Raw genomic sequence first — 27,053 nt, forward strand, 5'->3', positions numbered from 1 at the left:
TTAAATGTAAATGGATTAAATGCTCCAACCAAAAGACATAGACTGGCTAAATGGATACAAAAATAAGACCCATGGGGGCTTCCCTGGTGGCGCAGTGGTTGAGAGTCCGCCTGCTGATGCAGGGGACACGGGTTTGTGCCCCGGTCCAGGAAGATCCCACATGTCGTGGAGCGGCTGGGCCCGTGAGCCATGGCCGCTGAGCCTGCGCGTCTGGAACCTGCACGCCTGGAGCCTGTGCTCCGCAACGAGAGAGGCCATAACAGTGAGAGGCCCGCATACCGCAAAAAAAAAAAAAAAAAAAACCAAGACCCATATATATGTTGTCTACAAGAGACCCACTTTAGACCTAGGGACACATACAGACTAAAAATGAGGGGATGGGAAAAGATATTCCATGCAAATGGAAATCAAAAGAAAGCTGTAGTAGCAATCCTCATATCAGACAAAATAGATTTTAAAATAAAGATTATGACAAGAGACAAAGCAAGACATTACATAATGATCAAGGAATCAATCCAAGAAGAAGATATAACAATTGTAAATATTTATGCACCCAACGTAGGAGCACCTCAATACATAAGGCAACTGCTAACAGCCATAAAACGGAAGATTGACAGTAACACAAAAATAGTAGGGGACTTTAATACTCCACTTTCACCAATGGACAGATCATCCGAAATGAAAATAAATAAGGAAACACAAGCTTTAAATGGTACATTAAACAAGATGGACTTAATTGATATTTATAGGACATTCCATCCAAAAACAACAGGATACACTTTCTTCTCAAGTGCTTATGGAACATTCTCCAGGATAGATCATATCTTGGGTCACAAATCAAGCCTTAGTAAATTTAAGAAAATTGAAATCGTTTCAAGTATCTTATCTGACCACAATGCTATGAGACTAGATACCAATTACAGGAAAAAATCAGTAAAAAATACAAACACATGGAGGCTAAACTACTAAATAACCCAGAGATTACTGAAGAAATCAAAGAGGAAATCAAAAAATACCTAGAAACAAATGACAATGAAAACACGATGACCCAAAACCTATGGGATGAACAAAAGTCAGTTCTAAGAGCGAAGTTTATAGCAATACAATCCTACCTCAGGAAACAAGAAACATCTCAAATAAACAATCTAACGTTACACCTAAAGGAATTAGAGAGAGGAGAACAAAAGAAACCCCAAAGTTAGCAGAAGGAAAGAAATCATAAAGATCAGATCAGAAATAAATGAAAAAGAAATGAAGGAAACGATAGCAAGGATCAATAAAACTAAAAGCTGGTTCTTTGAGAAGATAAACAAAATTGATAAACCATTAGCCAGACTCATCAAGAAAAAAACGGAGAAGACTCAAATCAACAGAATTAGAAATGAAAAAGGAGAAGTAACAACTGACACTGCAAAAATACAAAGGATCATGAGAGATTGCTACAAGCAACTATATGCCCATAAAATGGACAACCTGGAAGAAATGGACAAATTCTTAGAAAAGCACAACCTTTGGAGACTGAACCAGGAAGACATAGAAAATATAAACAGACCAATCACAAGCACTGAAATTGAAACTGTGATTAAAAATCTTCCAACAAACAAAAACCCAGGACCAGGTGTCTTCACAGGTGAATTCTATCAAACATTTAGAGAAGAGCTAACACCTATCCTTCTCAAACTCTTCGAAAATATAGCAGACAGAGGAACACTCCCAAACTCATTCTACAAGGCCACCATCACCCTGATACCCAAACCAGACAGTCACAAAAAAAACTACAGGCCAGTATGACTGATTAACATAGATGCAAAAATCCTCAACAAAATACTAGCAAACAGAATCCAACAGCACATTAAAAGGATCATATACCACGATCAAGTGGGATTTATCCCAGGAATGCAAGGATTCTTCAGTATACACAAATCAATCAGTGTGATACACTGCATTACAGATTGAAGGATAAAAACCATATGATCATCTCAATAGATGCAGAAAAAGCTTTCGACAAAATTTAACACAAATTTATGATAAAAACCCTCCACAAAGTAGGCAGAGGGAACCTACCTCAACATAATGAATGCCACATGTGACCAACCCACAGCCGACATCATTCTCAATGGTGAAAGACTGAAACCATTTCCACTAAGATCAGGAACAAGACAAGGTTGCCCACTCTCACCATTCTTATTCAACATAGTTTTGGAAGTTTTAGCCACAGCAATCAGAGAAGAAAAAGAAATAAAAGGAACCCAAATCGGAAAAGAAGAAGTAAAACTGTCACTGTTTGCAGATACATTGAGAATCCTAAAGATGCCACCAGAAAACTACTAGAGCTAATCAATGAATTTGGTAAAGTAGCAGAATACAAAAAAATTAATGCACAGAAATCTCTTGCATTCCTATACACTAATGATGAAAAATCTGAAAGAGAAATTAAGGAAACACTCGCATTTACCATTGCAACAAAAAGAATAAAATAGGAATAAACCTACCCAAGGAGACAGAAGACCTGTATGCAGAAAACTGTAGGGCACCGATGAAAGAAATTAAAGATGATAAAACAGATGGAGAGATATAGATATACCATGTTCTTGGATTGGAAGAATCAACATTGTGAAAATGACTATACTACCCAAAGCAATCTACAGATTCAATGAAATCCCTATCAAACCACCAGTGGCATTTTTCACAGAACTAGAACAGAAAATTTCACAATTTGTATGGAAACACAAAAGACCCCAAATAACCAAAGCAATCTTGAGAAAGAAAAACGGAACTGGAGGAATCAGGCTCCTGGACTTCAGACTATACTACAAAGCTACAGTAATCCAGACAGTATGGTACTGGCACAAAAACAGAAATATAGATCAATGGAACAGGATAGAAAGCCCAGAGGTAAACCCACACACATATGGTCACCTTATCTTTGACAAAGGAGGCAAGAATATACAGTGGAGAAAAGACAGCCTCTTCAATAAGTGGTGCTGAGAAACTGTACAGCTTCATGTAAGAGAGTGAAATTAGAACACTCCCTAACACCATACACAAAAATAAACTCAAAATGGGTTAAAGACCTAAATGTAAGGCCAGACACTATCAAACTCTTAGAGGAAACATAGGCAGAACAATCTATGACCTAAATCACAGCAAGGTCCTTTTTGACCCACTTCCTAGAGAAATGGAAATAAAACCAAAAATAAACAAGTGGGACCTAATGAAACTTAAAAGCTTTTGCACAGCAAAGGAAACCATAAACAAGATGAAAAGACAACCCTCAGAATGGGAGAAAATATTTGCAAATGAATCAATGGGCAAAGGATTAATCCCCCAAATATACAAGCAGCTCATGCAACTCAATATAAAAAAAACAAACAACCCAATCCAAAAATGGGCAGAAGACCTAAATAGACATTTCTACAAAGAAGATATACAGATTGCCAACAAACACGTGAAAGGATACTGAACATCACTAATCATTAGAGAAATGCAAATCAAAACTACAATGAGGTATAACCTCACACCGGTTAGAATGGCCATCATCAAAAAGTCTACAAACAATAAATGCTGGAGAGGGTGTGGAGAAAAGGGAACCCTCTTGCACGGTTAGTGAGAATGTAAATTGATACAGCCACTATGCAGAACAGTATGGAGGTTCCTTAAAACACTAAAAATAGAACTACCATACGACCCAGGAATCCCGCTACTGGGCATATACCCTGAGAAAACCATAATTCAAAAAGAGTCATGTACCACAATGTTCATTGCAGCTCTATTTACAATAGCCAGGACATGGAAGCAGCCTAAGTGTCCATCGACAGATGAATGGATAAAGAAGATGTGGCACATATATACAATGGAATATTACTCAGCCATGAAAAGAAATGAAATTGAGTTATTTGTAGTGAGGTGGGTGGACCTAGAGACTGTCATACAGAGTGAAGTAAGTCAGAAAGAGAAAAACAAATACTGTACGCTAACACATATATATGGAATCTAAAAAAAAAGGTTCTGAAGAACCTAGGGGCAGGACAGGAATAAAGACACAGACGTAGAGAATGAACTTGAGGACACGGGGATGGGGAAGGGTAAGCTGGGACGAAGTGAGAGAGTGGCATGGACATATATACACTACCAGATATAAAATAGATAGCTAGTGGGAAGCAGCCACATAGCACAGGGAGATGAGCTTGGTGCTTTGTGACCACCTAGAGGGGTGGGATAGGGAGGGTGGGAGGGAGACGCAAGAGGGTGGGGATATGGGGATATATGTATACGTAGAGTTGATTCACTTTGTTATACAGCAGAAGCTGACGCAACATTGTAAAGCAATTATACCCCAATAAAGATGTTAAAAGAAAAAATAAATGAGTCACAGGGGTGAAAAAAAAATACAAACCAGATTTTGAAGAGTGACTACAAAAGAAGTAAAAGACCTTATTAATGTGTTTTACATAGACTGATACTATTTTGAATGTATTGGGTTCAGAAAATATATCGTTAAAATTAATTTTACCTGTTTCATTTTACGTTTTTTCATGTTCCTATTCGACCATGTAAACTTAGGTCTGTGGCTCTTATAATATTTCCATCGACAGTGCTGCTGTAAACCATTTGGTCCTCAGAGTGTGGTCCCCACACCAGCAGTATCGGCATCACCTGGGAGCTTGCCAGAAATGCAAATCCTCAGGCCCTGCCCCAGACCTAGGGATTCGGAAGCTTGGTGGTGATGCTAGGGTTGCGGGCTGGGGTGCAGGCAGCCGTCTGCATTTTAACAGAACCTCCAAGGATTCTGATGGACTCGCAAGTTTGAGAACCACTGCTCCAACCAGAACATGTTATCTCCCTTTAAAGACCGGGTTGTGTTCTGTGTGATGATTTGAAAGCTTTGCATCTCCACCCCCCACCCCATCTTTGTGGAACTGAAGGAATTTCTTAGTTACATTCACCTGTGAGCTGTTCAAAGGGTTTCCTTTTGTCAGCTTTCAGGTACAGGTGCTCAGCGGCTTGAATATCAATGGAAGCGATAGTGAAAATACTTACCAAGCATATCAAAGCAACACCAACCCTTTCGTAGGGATCTTCTGTAACAAACCAGAAATCTCAAGCGGTGCTGAGGCTGCACTTGATGACTAGGAAACAGAGCCAAGAATGCAGCCACAAACAGAGAAGGAAAAAGACTTAGAAACGGAGACTCATAGCTTTCTGTGTCTGATGTTGCCTTCAAAAAATAGTGACGGTGTAAGAGAGGCTTCGGCAGTTTGCCTCCGAGGACTGGTAGGATCGCTTTGGGGTCTGTAGGCCCTGCCCCCGGGAGACCTTCTAAGCCGTGACTCCTTCTCTGATGGAATTCCCTGTGGAAGGTGCAGGAGAAATGAAGTGCTCCCCGTAAAAGCTTTGCTGCCACCCAAACGCGCCGTGTGCGTGGTAGGGAGAGACGGCATGCCCCTGGCCTGGAACGTGTCTGACTTATCCTTTCACCTGGAAAGGATGGGCTCAGATCTTTTTATAATACAGAGTGGGACCCCGAAGTCCACGAAGAGGCAGAGTAAGGTGGGTGCGGCTGGGAAAATGGAGCTCAGAAGCGGGCTTCAGGGCTAGCATGGTGTGTAGAAGCAACAGAACTTTCAGGAACAGCTGTCATGTGTGGAGCAGGTGCCCTGTGCCAAGGTGTTTTGTATATTTCATTTCCACTTGTCACAATAGCCATGTGAAGAGTCTGCTATCCCTGGCTGTGCCTGGTACCTCATAAGCACGCACACCATGAATGTTTCCTGGATGTTGTTATGAAAAGACGGAGAGTCTGAGGTCCAGGGAGGTTAGTGACTTGCTTTAAAAAGTTCTACTGTGGGCTTCCCTGGTGGCGCAGTGGTTGAGAGTCCACCTGCCGATGCAGGGGACACGGGGGAAGATCCCACATGCCACGGAGCGGCTGGGCCCGTGGGCCATGGCCGCTGAGAAAAAAAAAAAAAGTTCCACTGTGCCCTCTGGAATCCCTGTTGCATTGCCTTACTCTTTTCCTAAAACAGTCCCTTCTCATTCTTGCTTTCCTTTAATAACAAAAATAATAACGATGAGTTGTGTTGGTTACGATTATAGCCGGCATCTGTTAAAAGCACGCTATGTGTCAGACACTGTTATTCTAAGCACGTCCTATGGCTAACTCATTTAAGCCTAAAAGCTACACTCTGAGGTAGGTACCATTGCTAGATCTGATTTTTAGGTGAAAAAACCAAAGCACAGAGAGGTAAAGTGATTTGCCCTAGGTCACACAGCTAGTAAGAGGCAGAGCCAAGATTCCAACCCAGGATTCTAGGTTTGGACTTAGAGCCTATGCACTTAGTCACCAACCTGGGCCGCCCACGTGATGTGGCTTTCCTGCAGCCCCATTTATTCGCCCTCACCCCATGAGGTATGGCCAGAGCCTCTGACTCCTGTTGGTCTCTGGCCCAGCAGGAATGTTAAAGCCCTTGGAAACACAGTGCCGGGCCTAAATCCCACTCTGCCTTACCCATACAGCCTTGAGTGAGTTAGTTAATCTCATGTTAGTTTTCTCATGTCCAAGATGGCAGAGTTGTGGTTTGAATGAGAAGAAACCTGTGGGTAAAGGACCTAGAAGGACCCATGCCGCCCCGTGTCATCAGCTCCCGTCCGTTTCCTGAATTCTGCCCCCGGCCCTCCAAACAGCCCCGTCCTCCGTGTCTTCAAAGCAAGAACTCGACTTTGCCCTCCTTCCACCTCCCCTAGGTGCCTCCTCTGGTCCTGCTGACAGAGGGCTCTCCCCAGCGCAGCCCCAGCCGGAGGGTTCACCTGGCTGCAGACACATGGGTGTCCCCGTTGTCAGCTCACCAAGTCTGAATCCTTATCACTGCTGCAGACCTGGGGAATCTGGAGGGTCCTGCCCTGGTCCCACATGCTGCTCCCCCTCTCCCCGGCTGCCTGTCCCCACCCTCTAGCACATACCTGTGGCCTCCGGGATGCTTTGCTGCCTCATCTGCCGATAAAAGCCTGGTGGTCTTCCAGGCCTGCTCCAGGGCACCTGCTCCGGGAGGCCACCCGCCTCTCCCGTCTTGGTTTTCTGAGTCACTGCACAGGAACCAGGCCCTTTGCTGGACGTTAACTCAGAACACAGGCCTGCCTGCTCCGCTTTGACACGCGTGCAGCCTGGCCCCGTGGACTAAGTACACTGTGTGTATTGAGGATGGACGCCCGGCTTGCAGTAGGCCTTCCGGGTCACAGTGTCCAGGATGGTGGGAGCAGCCCCAGGGGTCGTGGTGAGAGGGGAGGAGTCCCAGGGTCTCTGCTCCGGCCCCGCTCCCCCTTTCTCTCTCTCTCTTCCCCAGGGTATGTGCATAGGGCTGCTCTGGGCTCCCTGGGATGATGGTACCCAGAAGGGATGCCCTCGGTTCTGTCCCCGGGACCCGACTCTCCCGGCCCACTTCTTCCTGGCTCTCACATCTGGATGGAAGGCAGTTGGATGAAATCAGATATGAAAGGCTGTTCAATGGCCGAAATGCCCTCGGACCTTTAAACTATTAGCAGCAGCTGATATTTCAGATGGTCCCCATATCCCACAGGACACCTTAGGGATGGGGGAAAAGGGGCAAAAGAGCAAAGGGTGGGGGAGAAGGGCGTTTTCTCAGGACCTCCCTGAATCACATTCTTTTGGTGTGAAATGTTGTTTCATCCAGACCCGAGGTGATTAATCACAGAGTTTCCATATTGTCTGTGGAATGAATGTAAAGTCTGCCTTAGGATTAATAGTCAAAATTCTCTGTGTTTGAAACGGAGGTTAGATCAAGCCAGTCACTACAACGCTTGGCTTTTACCGCGGTGCCTTGGCAGTGCCAGTGTTTCTGATGTAAGGAAGGGTCAGAGGCAGCCACTGCTGGTGGTAAGCGGATGGGGAGCGAGTGCAGCCTTAGTCTAGGATCATGATGGGGCTGGCACGCCCTCCTATTTATCAGCCCAGAGCCTGGGGTATTGTTGTTGTCACACCGTTACAGTACTTGTGCTTTGAGCAAAAGCTTTACATTGATACAATATGCAATAAGCCTGATCAGCAAATTCTTTAAGCCTAAATAAGTAAATAAAATCTAATATAACAGCTAGGATTTAGGAGGTGAGAAGGATCTTAGATGATTTAATCAAGTTCTTCTGTTTTTTAGGTGAGGAAACTGAGTCCCTATATAATAACTTGCCCAGGGCCCCGCAGCCAATCAGTCACCTATTTCTAATACATAACAATACCCCGTGCTCTGGTTCCAGACTTTTGTTTGTAAGTATGAAGGTGCTGCCATGGCTACCAGCCCAGAGAACCATCATGGAAGGAGCACCGGGAAAGCTTTCAGACAGCAAAGAGGGAAGTTTCTGGCTGAGTTCCCACAGTTGTAACGGTGATTATGGTGATGCTGGTGATGGTGATGCTGCTGCTGCTGGTGGTGATGATGGTGGTGATGATGGTGATGGTGGTGGTGATGGTGGTGATGGTGGTGGTGATGGTGGTGATGGTGATGGTGGTGATGGTGGTGATGATGGTGGTGGTGATGGTGGTGATGGTGGTGATGGTGATGATGGTGATGGTGATGGTGATGATGGTGATGATGATGGTGATGGTGGTGGTGATGGTGATGATGGTGATGATGGTGATGGTGGTGATGGTGATGATGGTGATGGTGATGATGGTGATGGTGATGGTGGTGATGATAGTGATGGTGATGGTGGTGATGATGGTGGTGATGATGGTGGTGATGGTGGTGGTGATGATGGTGGTGGTGGTGGTGGTGATGATGATGATGGTGATGGTGGTGATGGTGGTGGTGATGGTGATGATGGTGATGATGGTGATGGTGGTGATGATGGTGGTGATGGTGGTGGTGATGGTGGTGGTGATGATGGTGATGGTGGTGGTGATGATGATGGTGATGATGGTGATGGTGGTGATGGTGGTGGTGATGGTGATGGTGGTGGTGATGGTGATGGTGGTGATGATAGTGATGGTGATGGTGGTGGTGATGGTGATGATGGTGACGATGGTGATGATGGTGGCGGTGATGGTGATGGTGATGATGGTGATGGTGGTGGTGATGGTGGTGGTGATGGTGGTGGTGATGGTGGTGGTGATGGTGGTGATGATGGTGATGGTGGTGGTGATGATAGTGATGGTGATGGTGGTGGTGATAGTGATGGTGATGGTGGTGGTGATGATGGTGGTGATGGTGGTGGTGATGGTGGTGATGATAGTGATGGTGATGGTGGTGGTGATGGTGATGATGGTGATGATGATGGTGGTGGTGATGGTGGTGATGGTGGTGGTGATGGTGGTGGTGATGGTGATGGTGGTGGTGATGATGATGGTGGTGATGGTGGTGGTGATGGTGGTGTTGCTAATGATCATGATGGTGGTGGTGGTGATGATGGCCGCTATTTATTGTGTTCTTAATTAGGGTCAGAAACCTGGAGATGTGTGTGTTATTTTCTCCCTTTTAGAATCGAGGAGCCCTCAGCACCTTCCCCCATCACACAGGTAGGGAGAGGCGGAGGCAGGGTCCGTCACCAGCAGCCTCTCTTGGAGCCACAGGCACACACCTTAACCACTATGTGGGCTGCTTCCTATGGGATTGCTGGGCACCTCATATGTTGAATTCCCACATCCCAAGTCCTCTTTTGCATTGCCGCCCTTGTGAACAAAAGCAGACCCTCAGCTACAGCATCTGTGCACTGCTAAATCCCCACTGGAGACCCTCCAGCCCTGAGCCTGGGGTGGTGACCTCCCACCTGCCACCCCTTCCTTCTGTTGCCGCGCCCGCCATCTCACCAAGAACCAAGCTCTATGGGAAGGGGCCAGGGGCAAGCTATACCCCTGAGCCCATGCCCCGGGGCAGGCGGGGATGGGGGCCAGGGTGGGATGGCTGGAGGCCGGTGGGGACCTCTCATTCGGTGGGTGCCCTGTCCTGGTTTGCAGACCCAGCCTTGGCTCTCTGGCCCTTTGCTGCAGAGTTTGATAATTCCGCACTTCTTTGCGTCAGACTTACTGATTTTAGGAATGTCGGAGAACCAGACAGAGCAAAGCAGAACCAATAGCGTATCATTTGCAAAATTACGTTAAGAATTCCCTTCCGTGTTTCCTTTGAGGTGTTTCAAAGTCTAAGATCAGAATTGATTTCCCTGTGGGGACCCAGGAAGCCCCTGGCACGCTTCTAGGCCGAGTGAACAATAGTTCTTTTCTGTTGAGGAAATGGTGCTGACATCCTGAGCTATTGTTGTTTAGTACTAAATACATGTTACACTGATGACCTGTCGGATAATTTGAGAGGCTGGAGAGCTTGGGTGCAGGGACCCTTATTACTCTGAAATGGGAGGTAGGAAAGCGATCATGGGGTCCGTGTAAGAAGGCAGTTGAGGTATTTCTGCGTCAACCCTTGTCGTATTTCATCCCTTTTGTTAAGCTGTGGTGGCCTGTGCTGTTGGCTGGGCTGTGTGGTTACATTTACATCCAGTAAACTGCAAGCGTGTGCACGCAGATTATCCTGTCAATATTGACTGGCTGTTCTAAACATTAATCATTTGTTAAAGATCTCGACTAGGATTGCTTGGCTAATATTTAGACTTTTACCACCTTTTTAAAAATGTAGGCTGTGGGGAGTTAGTGTTTAAGGCGTAGAGTTTCAGTTTGGGAAGACGGAAAAGTTCTAGATGGTGGTGATGGTTGCACAACCACGTCATGTACTTAAGGCCACTGAACTGTACACTTGAAATGGTTAAAATGATACATTTTATGTTATGTATATTTTACCACGATCAAAAATAACAATGAGGGAAAACCCTACACGAGCAGTTGGCAGGGTGGCACCAGGGCTTTGCCCCTGGTTTAACCCATCCTCCAGTTTTCTTTCTTTTTTTCGTGAGGCACAACATACTTACAAATCGGCATATAAAGTGCATTAATCTCAGTCTTAGCTGTGCGGCCCATTGAATTTTTACGTGTGCTTAGATCTGTGTCACCGTCAGCACCCAGGCAAGATGTAGAACATGCCAGCGCCCAAGAAGTTTCCTTCCCAGCCCGTAACTCCCCCGGAGGGAACCACTGTTTTGACTTCTGTCACCATCATTTGCTTTTGTCCATTCTTTTTTTTTTTTTGTGGTACGCAGGCCTCTCACTGCTGTGGCCTCTCCCGTTGCGGAGCACAGGCTGCGGACGCGCAGGCTCAGCGGCCATGGCTCACGGGCCCAGCCGCTCCGCGGCATGTGGGATCTTCCCGGACCGGGGCACGAACCCGTGTGCCCTGCATCGGCAGGCGGACTCCCAACCACTGCGCCACCAGGGAAGCCCGGTTTTGTCCATTTTTGAACTTCACTTGCATGGAACCAGGCATAATATACTCTTTTGTGTCTGGTTTCTTTCACTTAGCATAATGAATGTGAGACCCACCCATTCATTACTGTATCGGTAACTATTTAAATTGCTGCGTGGTTTCCATTGTATACTGTACCACTATTTAATTTACCCCTTCTGTTGAAGAACATTCGGGTTGTTCTAGGTTTGGCTGTAATAAATAAAGCTGCTGTGAACATTCTTTGAGGAGCCTGTGTAGAGCTTGAGGGTGTTTGCTGAATCACAGGGTGCAAATATTTAGCTTTAGTGAATCCTCCCTGTTTTCCAAAGCGGCGACCAGTTTACACTCCCACCAGCAGACGGGGAGTGTTCCGGTTGCTCCCCAACCTCACCAGCACTTGGTATTTCTCTTCTCTTTCAAGCCATTCTGAGGGATATGTCGCAACACCCTGAAATCTAAATGCTGCAAAGGTGGACATGCTTTTTTTGCATTGTGCAAATATCTAGACTCCTAACCTTCAGTATGTGACCCCAGAGCCAGCAAAGCAGGCTGGAGCAGGGCCCTTGGCCGGTGTGGTGGGCCAGGCTGCTGCTTCCACGTCCCGGTTGATTTGAGGGCGTTTTCACGCTGGTTCCCAGGATGTCAGGTGCATTTGTGGTGGCATCTGCCTGCCTCCATCTTCTGGAACGATTAGTGTTCTTTAGCAGAGACTCACACTGGTTGAGAGAACTTATTTGTGGGTTTTCTCTTTCACCTTGAGCGTAATTTACCTGGGCCAGAGTGTGAGCTCATTTCGGGACGGGGTCCCCCCATTACACTTCAATACCTTTCAACAAATAGTTGTTCTGCACCTCCCATGCCAGGGAAGAAAGCAGAAAAGGAGCCGAGGGTCCCTAACAGCCTTCTTCTGGCCTCCAAAAAAGTCCCTCTGCTCCCTTCGGAGGCGGCGTGTGTTTGGGGCCATGGGAGTGCTTGGGGTGAGCACGCGTAGATGTTCAGATCTTTGTATCTCTTCCCCCTGCTTCCTCCAGACGTATGTTTTTGTGCTACATTTTATTGTCTTTGAATTTCTTGTGTGTTGCCCTGTCCTGACTTCTGTGTACCATACAGTTCTTTCTTCATCAGTTCCCAGCCTTTTAACTGTTTTTAAAAAACCTCATTATTTAACGTGTGAATGATGGGCAGTAACCACCCGCAACCTTATACCGATCTCTGAAACAGTGATGGAGGATCACACTGTGACCTGTGAGGGCATCGCGGGTTTGTCTGCGCTTTTCCCCCCGCGCCTTCCTGCTACTCGAGGTGCCCTCGCTGCCCCTCAGCTGCCGGGCAGGTGGGCCTGCTCGGTGCTTTCCTGGTTTATAGCGCTCCAGCCCGAAAATGCGTCTCTTCACCTTGTCTCTCTCCGTCCACCTCTCTCTCAGCTCAAGCGGGCCAGCAGTGAGGACACGCTCAACAAGCCAGGCGGTGCCGCCGCTTCTGGGGCAGCTCGACTGAAAAAGACGTCCACGTCCGGGGCCGTCTCCGAACTCGCGGAGAGCCGCCTGAGGGGCCCCCCAGGTAGGAGGGCCCGAGGGGGGGGCAGGTGGGAGGGACTCAGGGTGGAAGGACTCAGGCAGGTTGGGGGGGGGGACAGGTGGGAGGGACCCAGGTGGGGGGCGCAGGTGAGAGGGACCCAGGTTGAAGGGACCCAGGCAGGAAGGGAGCCAGGACAGAGGGACCCAGGCGGGCCTTTTCTTGTCCATTTGAAAGCACCTCGGGCATTCACGCCTCCTTCCCCATCAGATACGTACGGAGCACTTAACTCTGAGTGAGGAACTGGTTCAGGCGACAGCATCCCACAACAGGAGATGGGATGATCCACAAAAGGAAGCAAAGAGGCAGTGGGGAGCCCTGTGCTTCCCCCGGTCCCTCTGGTTGCCCATCATCTAGCACGTGTTGCGTCCCTGGAGATCCGGGCAGGGTGGTGCAGGCTCTGGGGCCGTCTTGGTGTCTTCGTGGTGCTCCGCGTGTCAGATAAGCGAGTCAGTGCGTAAGTCCCTGGCAGAGGCAGGGGCGCAGCATCCGTCCTGGGCCCTACGGAAGCCGGGAAGGTCCTCTCGGAAGGCTGTTCAGACTCGTTTAGATGCCAGTGGCCTCAGGAACCCCTGGGCTTTCTCAGTGTTACTAACTCTTTTTGAGAAACCAAAAAGGTTTTTTTTTTCCCTAAGTTTTAAAAATATTGATTTATTAATTCATTTTAAAATAACAGAAATAAAATTAAACCCATTACATGTTAACATAATTACCATATCTTTATGAAAAATTTTCAAAAACAAAAAATAATATTGAGAAAAATGGCATTTTATATCTTTGCATATCTTTATTTTTTAGAATTTTATTATTTTATACAGCAGGTTCTTATTAGTTATCTATTTTATACATATTAGTGTATACATGTCAATCCCAATCTCCCAATTCATCCCACCACCACCACCCCCTCCACTTTCCCCCCTTGCTGTCCATACATTTGTTCTCTACATCTGTGTCTCTGTTTCTGCTTTGCAAACCGGTTCATCTGTACCATTTTTCTAGGTACCACATATGTGTGTTAATATACGATATTTGTTTTTCTCTTTCTGACTTACTTCACTCTGTATGACAGTCTCTAGATCCATCCACGTCTCAACAAATGACCCAATTTCGTTCCTTTTTATGGCTGAGTAATATTCCATTGTATATATGTACCACATCTTCTTTATCCATTCATCTGTCGATGAATGACCTGGCTATCGTAAATAGTGCTGCAATGAACATTGGGGTGCATGTGTCTTTTTGAATTATGGTTTTCTCTGGGTATATGCCCAGTAGTGGGATTGCTGGGTCATATGGTAATTCTATTTTTAGTTTTTTAAGGAACCTCCATACTCTTCTCCATAGTGGCTGTATCAATTTACATTCCCACCAACAGTGCAAGAGGGTTCCCTTTTCTCCACACCCTCTCCAGCATTTGTTGTTTGTAGATTTTCCGATGATGCCCATTCTGACCGGTGTGAGGTGATACCTCGTTGTAGTTTTGATTTGCATTTCTCTAATAATTAGCGGTGTTGAGCTGCTTTTCATGTGCCTCTTGGCCATCTGTATGTCTTCTTTGAAGAAATGTCTATTTAGGTCTTCTGCCCATTTTTGGATAATATTGAGCTGCATGAGCTGTTTATATATTTTGGAGATTAATCCTTTGTCCGTTGATTCGTTTGCAAATATTTTCTCCCATTCTGAGGGTTGTCTTTTTGTCTTGTTTGTAGTTTCCTTTGCTTTGCAAAAGCTTTTAAGTGTCGTTACGTCCCATTTGTTTATTTTTGTTTTTATTTCCATTACTCTAGGAGGTGAATCAAAAAAGATCTTGCTGTGATTTATGTCAAAGAGTGCTCTTCTTATGTTTTCCTCTAAGAGTTGTATAGTGTCTGGTCTTACATTTAGGTCTCTAATCCATTTTGAGTTTATTTTTGTGTATGGTGTGAGGGAGTGTTCTAATTTCATTCTTTCGAAAAGGTTTTTTTTAAACCATTATATTTGAGTCCAGAGTATAGGAAACTTAAAACGTCAGAGAATGTATTTCATTTTCTTTTGCAGCACATAGATAAGAAAGCTAAGCTTTCCGTGGTCTAACTCACAATGCAGCTCCATTAATAATAGTAATGTACTGCTCAATTGTCTAAGGTGGGAACACAGCTGAAATATGACATTACTCATTTATAATAGGAGGTGAATGGTAGACTACTTGTGATTTTTGCACTGTTACATAAAATATCACAATCCAGATTAGCTTTCCAAAGGTGTATTTTAATTTATTTAGTTTTCAAAAAGTTGAATCTGTGAAGAATATATGTGGCTTTTTTTCCTAGGATGCAGGGGAATGGCCTTGTGTTTCTACATAATGGTTTTACTTTTTTTTTTAACTTGACACTTCATTATTTTTTTAAATTTTTATTTACTTTCTTTTATTATTTTTTTGGCTGCATTGGGTCTCAATTGCGGCACGTGGGATCTTCCCTGAGGCATGCAGGATCTTTCGTTGCAGTGTGCGGGCTCTTTATTGTGGCGAGTGAGCTTCTCTCTAGTTGTGGTGGGCAGGTTTTTCTCTCTCTGGTTGTGGTGCATGGGCTCTGCAATTTGCGGCACTTGGGCTCTCTAGCTGTGGCGCGTGAGCTCTGTAGTTTGCGACACTTGGGCTCTCTAGTTGTGGCGCATGGGCTTAGTTGCCCCGCAGCATGTGGGTGTTAGTTCCACTACCAGGGATTGAACCTGTGTCCCCTGCATTGGAAGGAGGATTCTTAACCACTGGACCACCAGGGAAGTCCCCACATTTGGTTTGTAAAGTACAACATATGAAAGTACAACTTATTTTTATCAAGGCAGCCTAAGACTGATTCTAAAAGTTAACAAAGGGACTTCCCTGGTGGCACAGTGGTTAAGAATCCACCTGCCAATGCAGGGGACATGGGTTTCAGCCCTGGTCCGGGAAGATCCCACATGCCGCGGAGCAACTAAACCCATGCGCCACAACTACTGAGCCTGTGTTCTAGAGGCTGCATGACACAACTACTGAGCCCGCATGCCACAACTACTGAAGCCTGCACGCCTAGAGCCTGTGCTCTGCAACAAGAGAAGCCACCACAATGGGAGGCCCGCGCACTGCAACCAAGAGTAGCCCCCGCTCGATGCAACTAGAGAAAGCCCGCATAGCAACGAAGACCCAACACAGCCAAAAATAAATAAACAAACAAATAAATAAATAAGGGTTAACAAAGCACCACTAAAAACTAACAGACTGACCTCACTCTCAAATACTGATGCAAAAATGGGAGATGAAAATATTAGCAAGTGTGATTCAACAAGAAATTAAAAGAACAGTAGTGCACATCACAACCAAGTGGATTTACGCCATCCAGGAATGGCTTAATAGGAGATTGGGGAATAGAATCCATCATACAATATTAATAGACTACAAAAGAAAAACCATATGGTCGTCCCCCTAGAGATGGAAGATGTGTTTGACAAAATTAACACTCTCTCTGATTTAAAAACAAGCTCTTGGTAGACTACAAGTGTATGGGTACTTCTTTAGTGATATGAAATATATGTATCTTGGGACTTTCCTGGTGGCGCAGTGGTTAAGAATCCGCCTGCCAATGCAGGGGACATGGGTTCGAGCCCTGGTCCAGAAAGATCCCACGTGCCGTGGAGCAACTAAGCCTGTGCACCACAACTACTGAGCCTGAGCTCTAGAGCCCGTGAGCCACAACTACTGAGCCCATGTGCCACAACTACTGAAGCCCGTGTGCCTAGAGCCCATGCTCTTCAACAAGAGAAGCCACCGCAATGAGAAGCATGTGCACTGCAACGAAGAGTAGCCGTCATTCACTGCAACTAGAGAAAGCCCGTGCATGGCAACGAAGACCCAACGCAGCCAAAAAAATCAATCAATAAATTTATATTAAAAAAAAGAAATATATGTATCTCAAGCCAAAGCCAGCACTATGCCCAATGGTGAAATCCTAGAAGTGTTTCCATTAAAATCAAGAATGATTCAAGGTTGCCCACCACCAAATTTTTCTGCAAGTATTAACCTAGGCATTGAGACAGGAGAGCTATAGGAGTGTATTCATGTTGGAAATGAGGATACAAGATGATGATTTTATGCAGATAATACCGCTGTATGTTTAGAAAAATGCTTAGAATTTCCTGAAAGTTGTATCATAAGAAAAAACTTAGCATGTCCTAAAAATCTATTAGATATAAGAGTTCAGTGTGTGGCTGGTAATAGAATATAAAATATCAATAGTTTTCTTATCAGTGACTAGTTAGAAAAGATAATAAGAAATGATCCCATTTATGAAGGAACAAAAGAGGTAAAATACCTAGTAATAAACTTAATATTACCAGAGCCTCTATTTTAAAAACTCTTAAAACCCTTTTAAAGGACATAAAAGAAGATATAAATACACATGATTCTTGGATAAGAAGACTAAATATAATATAGATTAAATTTAGGGACTTCCCTCGTGGTGCAGTGGTTAAGAATCTGCCTGCCAATGCAGGGGACATGGGTTCGAGCCCTGGTCCGGGAAGATCCCACATGCCGTGGAGCAACTAAGCCCGTGCGCCACAACTACCAAGCCTGCGCTCGAGAGCCTACAAGCCGCAACTACTGAAGCCCACGTGCGTATAGCCCGTGCTCCGCAACAAGAGAAGCCCCAGCTCGCTGCATCTAGAGAAAGCCCGCAGGCAGCAACAAAGACCCAACACAGCCAAAAAAAAAAAAAAAAAAGATTAAATTTAGTCCGTATACAACAAAGATGTCTAAATTATTCTGTGAATTCGTTTTCATCACAATTAAAATATCAGTGGGAATTTGAGAGTAGGAACACTGATAAAATGATACTGGGTTTATCTAAAACAGGGGTTCTCAACTGCGGGCGATTTTGCCCTGCACCCCAACCCACGGAACAAGCGGCAAAGTCTGCAGACATTTTTTGGTTGTCATCACTAGGGGGCTGATACTGACATCTAGTGGGCAGAGGTCAGAGATGCCGCTAAATATCCTACAAAGCACAGGACTTCCTGCCCAAAATGTCAATAGTGCTGCTGTTGATAAACCCTGATCTAGGAGAATCAATACTCTAGAATAACCAGGAAGTTTCTGAAAAATTAGTGATCGAGGGACTAACCTCTTCAGTGGAACAGTGGAGACAGTCCAGAATACACTGGAGGATTTCATGTAGGATAAAGGCGGCATTTTATATCAAGACGGATAATTCACTCAAAAATAATAACTGATTGGATTTTTAGGAAAAAATAAAGCTGGATCCCTATCTCACTCCTCTCATCAAAACAAATTCCAAGTGAATTAGAGATTAAATTTTAAAAAGTGAAACCATGCAAGTACAAAGAGAAAACATGGGAGAATCAACTTGTAGTCTCGGCCCTGGAAGGGCCTTTCTAAGTAGGAACAAACACAGAAGCCATAGAGGAAATGGTGAAAAATCACATAAGTATTAAACACTCCTTCGTAAAAAGAGGAAATTATTTGCAAAACATGTAACAAAGGGGGCTTATTTACAAAGAGTTTGTATAAATCAATAAGAAAAAGAAAAATAGTAAAAAAGAAAACAGTAGTTCACATAAAATGGAAATACAGATAGCCACTAGAAAGATGCCAAGTCTTACTTAGAGGTAAAGGAATGTAAATCAGAGCAATAATTATTACATACAATTTCCCCTAACAGATTAGTAAAAATTAAAATGATTGAGGGAATTCCCTGGTGGTCCAGTGGTTAGGACTCCACGCTTCCACTGCAGGGGGCACGGGTTTGATCCCTGGTCGGGGAACTAAGATCCCACATGCTGTGCGGCACAGCCAAAATAAGTTAAAAAAACAAAACAAAACATTAAAACGATTGATAATTTCTGATGTTATGAAGTGTGAAAGGAACCACACCACATATAGCTGATGGCAAGGACAATCTGGTAAAATCTATCTACATTTGAAATACATATAATCTTTCACCAAGAATTTCTACCGCTTAGCATTTAGCGTTACTGATATACTTGAAAAAGGATGCCTATATATATGGACAAGATATTCGGTTGTGGCATTATTGTAACAGTAAAATACTGGAAATACCTAAGTGTGTATCAGCCCAGCGCTGATTGCAGAATGAGATTTTGGTACAGCAGAACAGTATGCAGCCATGGAAACGGACACAGATTCGTCTGTACGGACAGGGAAAGATCATTACTAAGTGGGGAAAATAACATGGTGCATCTAGTCTGACCTCATTTGTTTTGATTTTTAAATAGATGTTAATATAATTTTTGAAATCATAACTTTTTTTCTGGGAGGATGTAGGGATGTTATCTTTGAGGAGAGTTACCAGAATTGAAAGTGGTGGGGGAGGGACTTCCCTGGTGGCGCAGTGGTTAAGAATCCGCCTGCCAGTGCAGGGGACACAGGTTTGAGCCCTGGTCCGGGAGGACCCCACATGCCGTGGAGCAGCTAAGCCCACCCGCCACAACTACTGAGCCTGCGCTGTAGAGCCTGCGAGCCACAACTACTGAAGCCCGCGCTCCTAGAGCCTGTGCTCCGCAACAAGAGAAGTCACCGCAATGAGAATCCCGCGCACCGCGTCGAAGAGTAGTCCCCTCATGCCACAACCAGAGAAAGCCCGCGCGCAGCAACGAAGACCCAACGCAGCCAAAAATAAATTAAAGAAAAAAAAAAGACACACACAAAAAAGAAGTGGTGGAGGAAGAAGACTTTTCATGTTAGATCTTTCTGTTTCAAAATTTTAAAAACACATGCAGACATTGCTTTAAAAAAATAAAAACAGGGCTTCCCTGGTGGCGCAGTGGTTGAGAGTCCTCCTGCCGATGCGGGGGACACGGGTTCGTGCCCCGGTCCGGGAGGATCCCACATGCCGCGGAGCGGCTGGGCCTGTGAGCCATGGCCGCTGAGCCTGCGCGTCCGGAGCCTGTGCTCCGCAACGGGAGAGGCCACAACAGTGAGAGGCCCGCATACCGCAAAAAAATAAAAATAAATAAAAATAAATAAATAAATAAAAACAGAGTAAATACAAATCATAACCTAATTTTTTTTTTTTTTTGCCTTAGCCAAATCCTTCCTCTTCCACTTGCTTTTTAGTGTGTCTTAACTATTCATTGGTAAATTATTTAACTGCTTGATCCCAGCACGTACTCCCTTTGTTCAGGATTCTAGAGAAAGACCTTGGTTTTACTGGTTCCCACACCCCATGGGCTTTAGTTTCCTTACTTGTTCCCTTGAGGAAATACCTACAGATCTACGGCACAATGATGTCACAGCAAAGGTCTGTGAATGCTTTGTAAACTGTAACGGGCTATTGAAATGTAAGATGCACTTCTATTCCTGTAGTTATCATTCAAATCCAGTTTGCCATCTACTTGATTGTAATGAAATTATATCCTTTGACCTCATCGAGTTGAATTAGAAAATTGCATTTGTCTCTGGACCTTGTGTTTTGAAGTGCAGGTTGTCCTTAACATTTTCATATCAGCTTTTGGACAGCTGACACTTTTGTACATTGTCATGTATCGCCAAACTGCCTCGTTCCTGGTGAATTTGGACCCGTGCATCAGCTGATGAGCCCACTGTTAGAAGCAGTGGCCGGCATGGCCATGCTGCCCGTCAGCCGGTGTGTCTCTGTTGCAGGTGCCAGCACCCCTGCAATTATGCAGTCGTGTTAGTTGGTCGTGTGAATATTGGATCACACTTTGTCTTTATTTTATGAGCACGAAAACCAGGGGAACGAGAGTGTTGGCACTAGTAATAAGTGTGGGTTTTTAAATCTCAGTCCTGTTGAGTCAGAGGGAGGTGATTTAGTGTGTTAGAAACGGCACCTCACTGGACTCACAACCATTCTCTATAGATTCAGCTGTGAAGAATAATATAAAACTAAAGAAAATAAGGAAAATGCTAGCAGTATGTAGTTGATTTCCTCTTAAAGGAAAGATGTAATTATAAATTATTTATAGAACTTAGGGGACAGAAATCTTTTTATGGCCCTCAAGTCTTACTTAGTTTTTGAACTTTTGGCTTTAGGACACTTTTTCTTTGGTAATGCATGGTATGGTATAATCTGTGTTTTCTTTCAAATATATTAAATTTGGAAGGGATCTCATTGTGAAATTATGATACAGTGTTGTGGTTTGAAACTCACAGTGGTTACACCTGTGATCAGCCTGTATTGCACCCTTTCCTGGGAATTGATCTGTCCTCAAGGAGGAGCCCTCAAACGTAGAACAGGAGAAAATGCTCACTCCTTAGGTAATAATGATTGTATGATTGCTCACGCTTGCATCTGTTGCTAACGCACAGTCTAACCCAGGTGCTGGGGGAACTGCGTGAAGGAGCTGGACTGTCTCCGGGTTCTGGTGTCCAGGCCCCAGCATCCCCGGGGCCCTGCCGCCGTCTGCAGTAACTGCAGCAGCCGCAGGGGTGTAGACGGAAGCTCGGGGTCCAGCCCCAGCTGGTGCCCCCGAGGTGCTGGCCTCATTCGTCCTCCCAGCAGCCTCCAGGAGAAGGCGGTGTTTCATCCAGATCAGGGGGCTTCAGAGAGGTCAAACGAGCGTGGCTTTGTCTCGCCCACGCCCGCCCTATTTCCACACTGAACACGGGCTCCTCCTAACTGATTCTGAATCAGTATTATAACATCTCTGCGGTACAGCCGGACACACCTGCTTCTTCCTTTTCTCCCTCCGGTGCCCGTGGTGCAGACCTAGTTTTACCCGATGAGCGTGGAGCTTAGAGAATGGGGTGGCCCCTCGTGGTAGGCAGCTGTCCTCCCTGGTACCCCATAACCGCGCATCTCAGCCCCCACGAGATGCTGAGCGCCCCCCCAAAGCTGCAAGGCGGTCCTGCCACTAGATGGCAGTCTCGTCCAAACACTGACCCCTGCGCTGGGAGTCCCCGCTCTGAACAGCAGTCCTCCTGGCATTCATTAGGTCAACAAATATTTTCGAGCGCCTACTGTGTGCTCGGCGCTGTCCTAGGCAACAGAGAGACATCGAGGAGCAGGACATGGAGCTCCGTGAACAGATGTGGTTGCGGCCGTGTGGGGGAGGAGGACAGAAGGCGGGGGGGCCGGGGACTGAGAGAAAGAGGGGTGAATGACCCGACCTCATTTTGGAAGGAGCACTTTGGCTGCCTGTGCAGACTGGACGAATGGACAGGGGAGACCAGATGAGAGGCTATGGCCAGACCCTAGGAGAGAGACTTTTCAAGGCTGAATAATAGTCCATCATATGTAAATACTACATTTTCTATATCCCTCCGCCATCGGACAGACCAGAAAGACCAGGAACGAGCTTTAACTTCAGGCAGTGTCTGGGGTGACCCCGGTATGAGGAGGTTTCGAACTTGGTGCTGGTATTATCAAGTCCTGGGTTCTTAGGTGGTACCTGGTGGTTTCATGGCCCTGTATTTCCCAGGGGTCATCAGGGCTTGGCGGCTTTCCGGGGTCCTCCCCAGGAACCCATGGTTCAGAGGGGGGCGCTCTCCCTGCTCCTGCCCCCAGGAACACTGACGTTTCTGCCAAGTCTTTCCGTCCAGAAATGTGCTGCCTCTCCAGTTCTCTGAGTTTTCATTTTCGCTTTTCCCTGATGTCTGCTTATTGCCCCCGTCCTCCCCCTCCCCCTCCCCCTCCCTCCTCCCCCTCCCCCTTCTCCTGCCGGCGGCTCTTCCTCCAGCTCCTTCTGTTTGTTGAGTTTATGCCTAGGTTTATACTTATCCTGCTTTGGTGGATGGGATTCCTTAGTCATTGTATATTCTTTCTTTTCTTCTTTTTTAGCATGGAAAACTTCATGAACTTGCATGTCATCCTCCACGCTAATCTTCTCTGTATCCTTCCAAGTTTAGAATGTGCTGCTGAAGTGAGCATTTGTATTTTTTTAATTAGATATTTTTAAACTATTTAATTCATAACTGACTCCTTCCCTTACTGGTACTGATGGTTTTCAGTTGATTCTTATGTGTTTTCCAAGTGGAGGATTCTGTCAGCTGCGATAACAATGCCTTTTGTCTCCTCCATCCCGTAGCTGTGTCTTTTCTCTCTGATTCCTGCTGTATCGTGAGACCCGAGTTGTGTTCAATGCTAGTGATGTCCTTGTTCTCATTTTACTGTGATTGCTTTTTTAAAAATTTTATAAATTTATTTATTTTGTTTTTGGCTGTGTTGGGTCTTTGTTGCTGCGCGTGGGCTTTCTGTAGTTGCAGTGAGCGGGGGCTACTCTCCATTGCGGTGCATGGGCTTCTCATTGCGGTGGCTTCTCTTGCTGTGGAACACGGGCTCTAGGCACGCGGGCTTCAGTAGTTGTGGCACGTGGGCTCAGTAGTTGTGGCTCGCAGGCTCTAGAGCGCAGGCTCGGTAGTTGCGGCGCACGGGCTTAGCTGCTCTGCGGCATCTTCCCGGACTACGGCTCGAACCCGTGTCCCCTGCATTGGCAGGAGGATTCTTAACTACTGCACCACCAGGGAAGCCCACTGTGATTGCTTTTGATGTTTCCCCATTAAATCAGATACAGAAAGTTGGCTTGAGATATTGTTTTGCAGGTTCAGTTCTTCCTTTCCTCTTTTGCTCAGAGTTACTAGGATTGGGTGGTAGATTTATTAAATGCCCTCAAGGCATTCTGTTATTACTTTAATTACTGATTTTCTTTTTTACCCTGGAGTCTCCTTCAGGAAATCCAAATATGTGTATACTTGGTCTCCTGGGTATGTCTTCCACATCACGGATTTCCTTAATCCTTTTGATTGCTTTCATGCATCCTCTGATTTTTAAAAGCTTATCATCTAATATGCTTTGCTTTGTTTCTTTCCTTGAATTCAACTATTGTGTCTTTAATCTTTAGTATAATTTCTCTGATTGCAAACTGCTTCTTCTTTATGACTTCTTGCTCTATCTTCATAGCTATAAAAGCTCCTTGAATTTCAATGAGGAGGCAGATTAGAGATTTTTAAAAACATTTCCTGTTTCTTCCAATAACTTTGTTTCATAGGTACATATTTATCTGGATTCCTCAGATGATTCCCCTTTTATGAACTGCTGAGACTTTCCATATAGATCTAGTGATTTTCTAGAATCGTCCATCTTCACAGAGGGAAATCTGTTGTGTCACGTCCCAGGGGTGGTGTCCATGCGGTGACTTTCTCTCACGCTGAGACTCAGGGTAAACTTTGAATAATGCAAAGTGCTGGTTTCCCTTGATTTACATGTTAGCTGCATTTCTAGAAAATTCAGTGTCTAATAAAGTGTAAAAACTCTCCTTGTGGACTTCCCTGGTGGCACAGTGGCTAAGAGTCCGCCTGCCGATGCAGGGGACACGGGTTCGTGCCCCGGTCCGGGAAGATCCCACATGCCGCGGAGCGGCTGGGCCCGGGAGCCATGGCCGCTGAGCCTGCGCATCCGGAGCCTGTGCTCCACAACGGGAGAGGCCACAACAGTGAGAGGCCCGCGTACCGCAAAAAACCCCAAAAAACAAACAAGAAAACCTCTCCTTGTGTTTCTATGTAAAATAGTGTTAGATTCTGGACTCAGATCATTATAAACAGTTCTTTTTTTCACTTCCCGAATGCTGGGTATCCTAAGAAAGGGGAGAGGGCTGCAAGAAGCAGGCACACCCCTGACATTTGTAGGGCCTGGGGCAAGGGGGCAAATAAGGGCCCACTGTTGATTGGCAAGGTTCTGATCAGTGTGATTAAGTAGCCTATGAAGGATCGGGGATTTTGGGTGATCTGTTAGGTTGTGGTCCAGGTTGTTGTATATATCAAAAGTTTATTCCTTTTTAATTTTTTCATAGTATTTCTTGGTGTGGATGTGCCACAGTTTATTTACCCACAAGTCTGGGTTGTGTCTAGTGTTTTGCTCTCATGAATAAAGCTGTCACAAACATTATCATGAATAATGCGATACAGGTTTTTACGTGGACGTTTTGTGGAAGCATTTCTCTGGGACAAATGCCCAGGAGTGCAATTGTTGGATTGTGTGGTAGTTGCATGTTTAGTTTTTTAAGAAATTGCCACAATGTGTTTCCAGAGTGACTGCGCCATTTTATAGTCACGCCAGCCATGTGTGAGTGATCCAGTTTCTCCACAGCCATGCTAATAGGTGTGTGGTGATATTTCACTCTAGTTTTAATTTGCATTTCCCTGATGGCTAATGATGTTGAAGCACATCTTATTTTTCTTTTGCAACTTAAAAAAATTTTTTATTTATTTAATTTATTATTTATTTTTGGCTGCGTTGGGTCTTCGTTGCTGTGCGTGGGCTTTCTCTAGTTGCGGCAAACGGGGCTACTCTTCGTTGCAGTGTGCGGGCTTCTCATTGCGGTGGTTTCTTTTGTTGCGGAGCACGGGCTCTAGGCCCACGGGCTTCAGTAGCTGTAGCACGCGGGCTCAGTAGTTATGGCTCGTGGGCTCTAGAGTGCAGGCTCAGTAGTTGTGGTGCACGGGCTTAGTTGCTCCACAGCATGTGGGATCTTCCCGGACCAGGGCTCGAACCCGTGTCCCCTGCATTGGCAGGTGGATTCTTAACCACTGCACCACCAGGGAAAACCCAACCTTATTCTTCTTTTCCAAAGTTGTTTTATCTAGTCTCATTCCTTTGACTTTCTATATAAATTTAGAATTATCTCATCTGTGTACACACAGAAAGTCTTCTGGGAATAGACATCTTTACTGTGTTGAATCTTCCAATACACAAACATTTATTTAGATCTCCTCTGATTTCCTTCATCAGCATTTTATAGCTTTTAGCGTACAAATCCTGTACCTATTTTGCTAGATTTATACCTACTGCTTTTTTTAAGCAATTGTAAGTATTATGTTACTGTATTTCTAATTTTGGTGTTCATTGCTAGAATATTGAAATACAGTTTATTTTTTATGTTTATCTTGTATCTTGTGAACTTGCTGAACTCACTAGTTGTCGGAGATTTTTTTTCCTTTAGATTCCTTGGGATTTTCTATGTAGACGATCATGTCATCTACAAGTAGGAGCAGTTTTAATTCTTCATTTCTGACCTGTATACCGTTTATTTCCCTTTCTTGCCTTGTTACACTGTCTAGAAATTCCAACACTGTGTTGAATAAAAGTGCTGAGAGTGGACATACTTGCCTTGTTCATAACCCTAGGGGGAAGGCATTCAATCTTCTACCATTAAGTATAATGTTAGCTTTTGGTTTTTTGTACATGCTTTTTATCAAGCTGAGGAATTTCCCTTCTATCCTAATTTTTGTAAGATTTTTTTTTTCTGAGGAATTCCCCTCTATTCCAACATTTATCATGAACGGAAGGTGGAAAGTGGACCAGCTGACCGTCAATGTATTCACCAGCTAGATTTACTTTTTTTTAAAATTATTATTATTTTTTTAGTTTTTTTTTATTTTTAGATTTATTTTTAAAAATGTGGATGGTTGGGAGAGCGTTTTGTGAACCACTCGTTAAGAAAAGGGAGAGTGGAATTTTTAATGTTTTGATTTATACCCTTTGTTGTATGCAAGAATTTAAGAAGTCTTATAGAGATAAATGCAAGAAAATAAAAAGATAAATATGTGGCGGGGCGGAAATAGAAAAAGCAAAAGCTAGAAGGAAAGTGCATGATTGCTAGTTTGGTGAGAAGTTTCTGGAAGCCAGAGGGGAGAGGGAAACCTGATTCATGATAAGATGAGAAGAAGCCAGCTACTGATGAAACACACAACTGTCCTGGGACTGAAATGTACAAAAATCAAGTCTCCTTTAGGTATCTGAAGGGAACAAGGGATCGATTTTCTAAAGTCGGCAAAGGCATCTTATAAAGCAAAACTTATATGTCTGAACACCTCACTAGCACCCCTAGGTAACAGTTCTCTCCTTTATTATTCTTTTAAACAATTCATACATTGACTCTCTCTGCAGTATTTAGTCAGAAACACAACATTACTGTTAGATTTCGGTGAATTTAAACCAGGTGAGAATATTGGGTTACGTGCCAGAGTGACATTACAGCAGTAAACTTCAGGGATGGAGATGTGATACTACTGATGATACGTGTTTGTGTTGACAGCTGGGGTCTGCTAGCTGAAATGTCGAAGATGCCTGTGAGTAAGCTTGGCAGGGGCAGTATGACTGCAGTACAGTGGGTGGAGGTCGAGGACGTCTCCCACTG

The 27,053-nt window shown here is 44.8% G+C and overlaps 1 protein-coding gene, 1 long non-coding RNA gene and 1 pseudogene across 6 annotated transcripts in view; 1 reads left to right on the top strand and 2 right to left on the bottom strand.

The window, feature by feature from the left end:
* The window catches only part of LOC137212254 (uncharacterized), a 317,962-nt gene that overhangs the window by 153,583 nt on the left and 137,326 nt on the right, over positions 1-27,053 (bottom strand). The gene's annotated exons all lie outside the window — the stretch shown is intronic.
* Positions 1-27,053, top strand: part of SPECC1 (sperm antigen with calponin homology and coiled-coil domains 1) — a 246,070-nt gene that overhangs the window by 70,861 nt on the left and 148,156 nt on the right. For all 5 annotated transcript variants that reach the window (XM_067715414.1, XM_067715412.1, XM_067715413.1 and 2 more), the window contains one exon: positions 12,758-12,893. In XM_067715414.1, the coding sequence (XP_067571515.1) occupies positions 12,758-12,893 (136 nt within the window). The remainder of the gene's footprint in view (positions 1-12,757; positions 12,894-27,053) is intronic.
* Positions 22,695-22,787, bottom strand: LOC137213712 (U6 spliceosomal RNA; annotated as a pseudogene).

The sequence above is a fragment of the Pseudorca crassidens genome, chromosome 19, assembly GCF_039906515.1.
Source record: "Pseudorca crassidens isolate mPseCra1 chromosome 19, mPseCra1.hap1, whole genome shotgun sequence".
NCBI lineage: Eukaryota > Metazoa > Chordata > Mammalia > Artiodactyla > Delphinidae > Pseudorca > Pseudorca crassidens.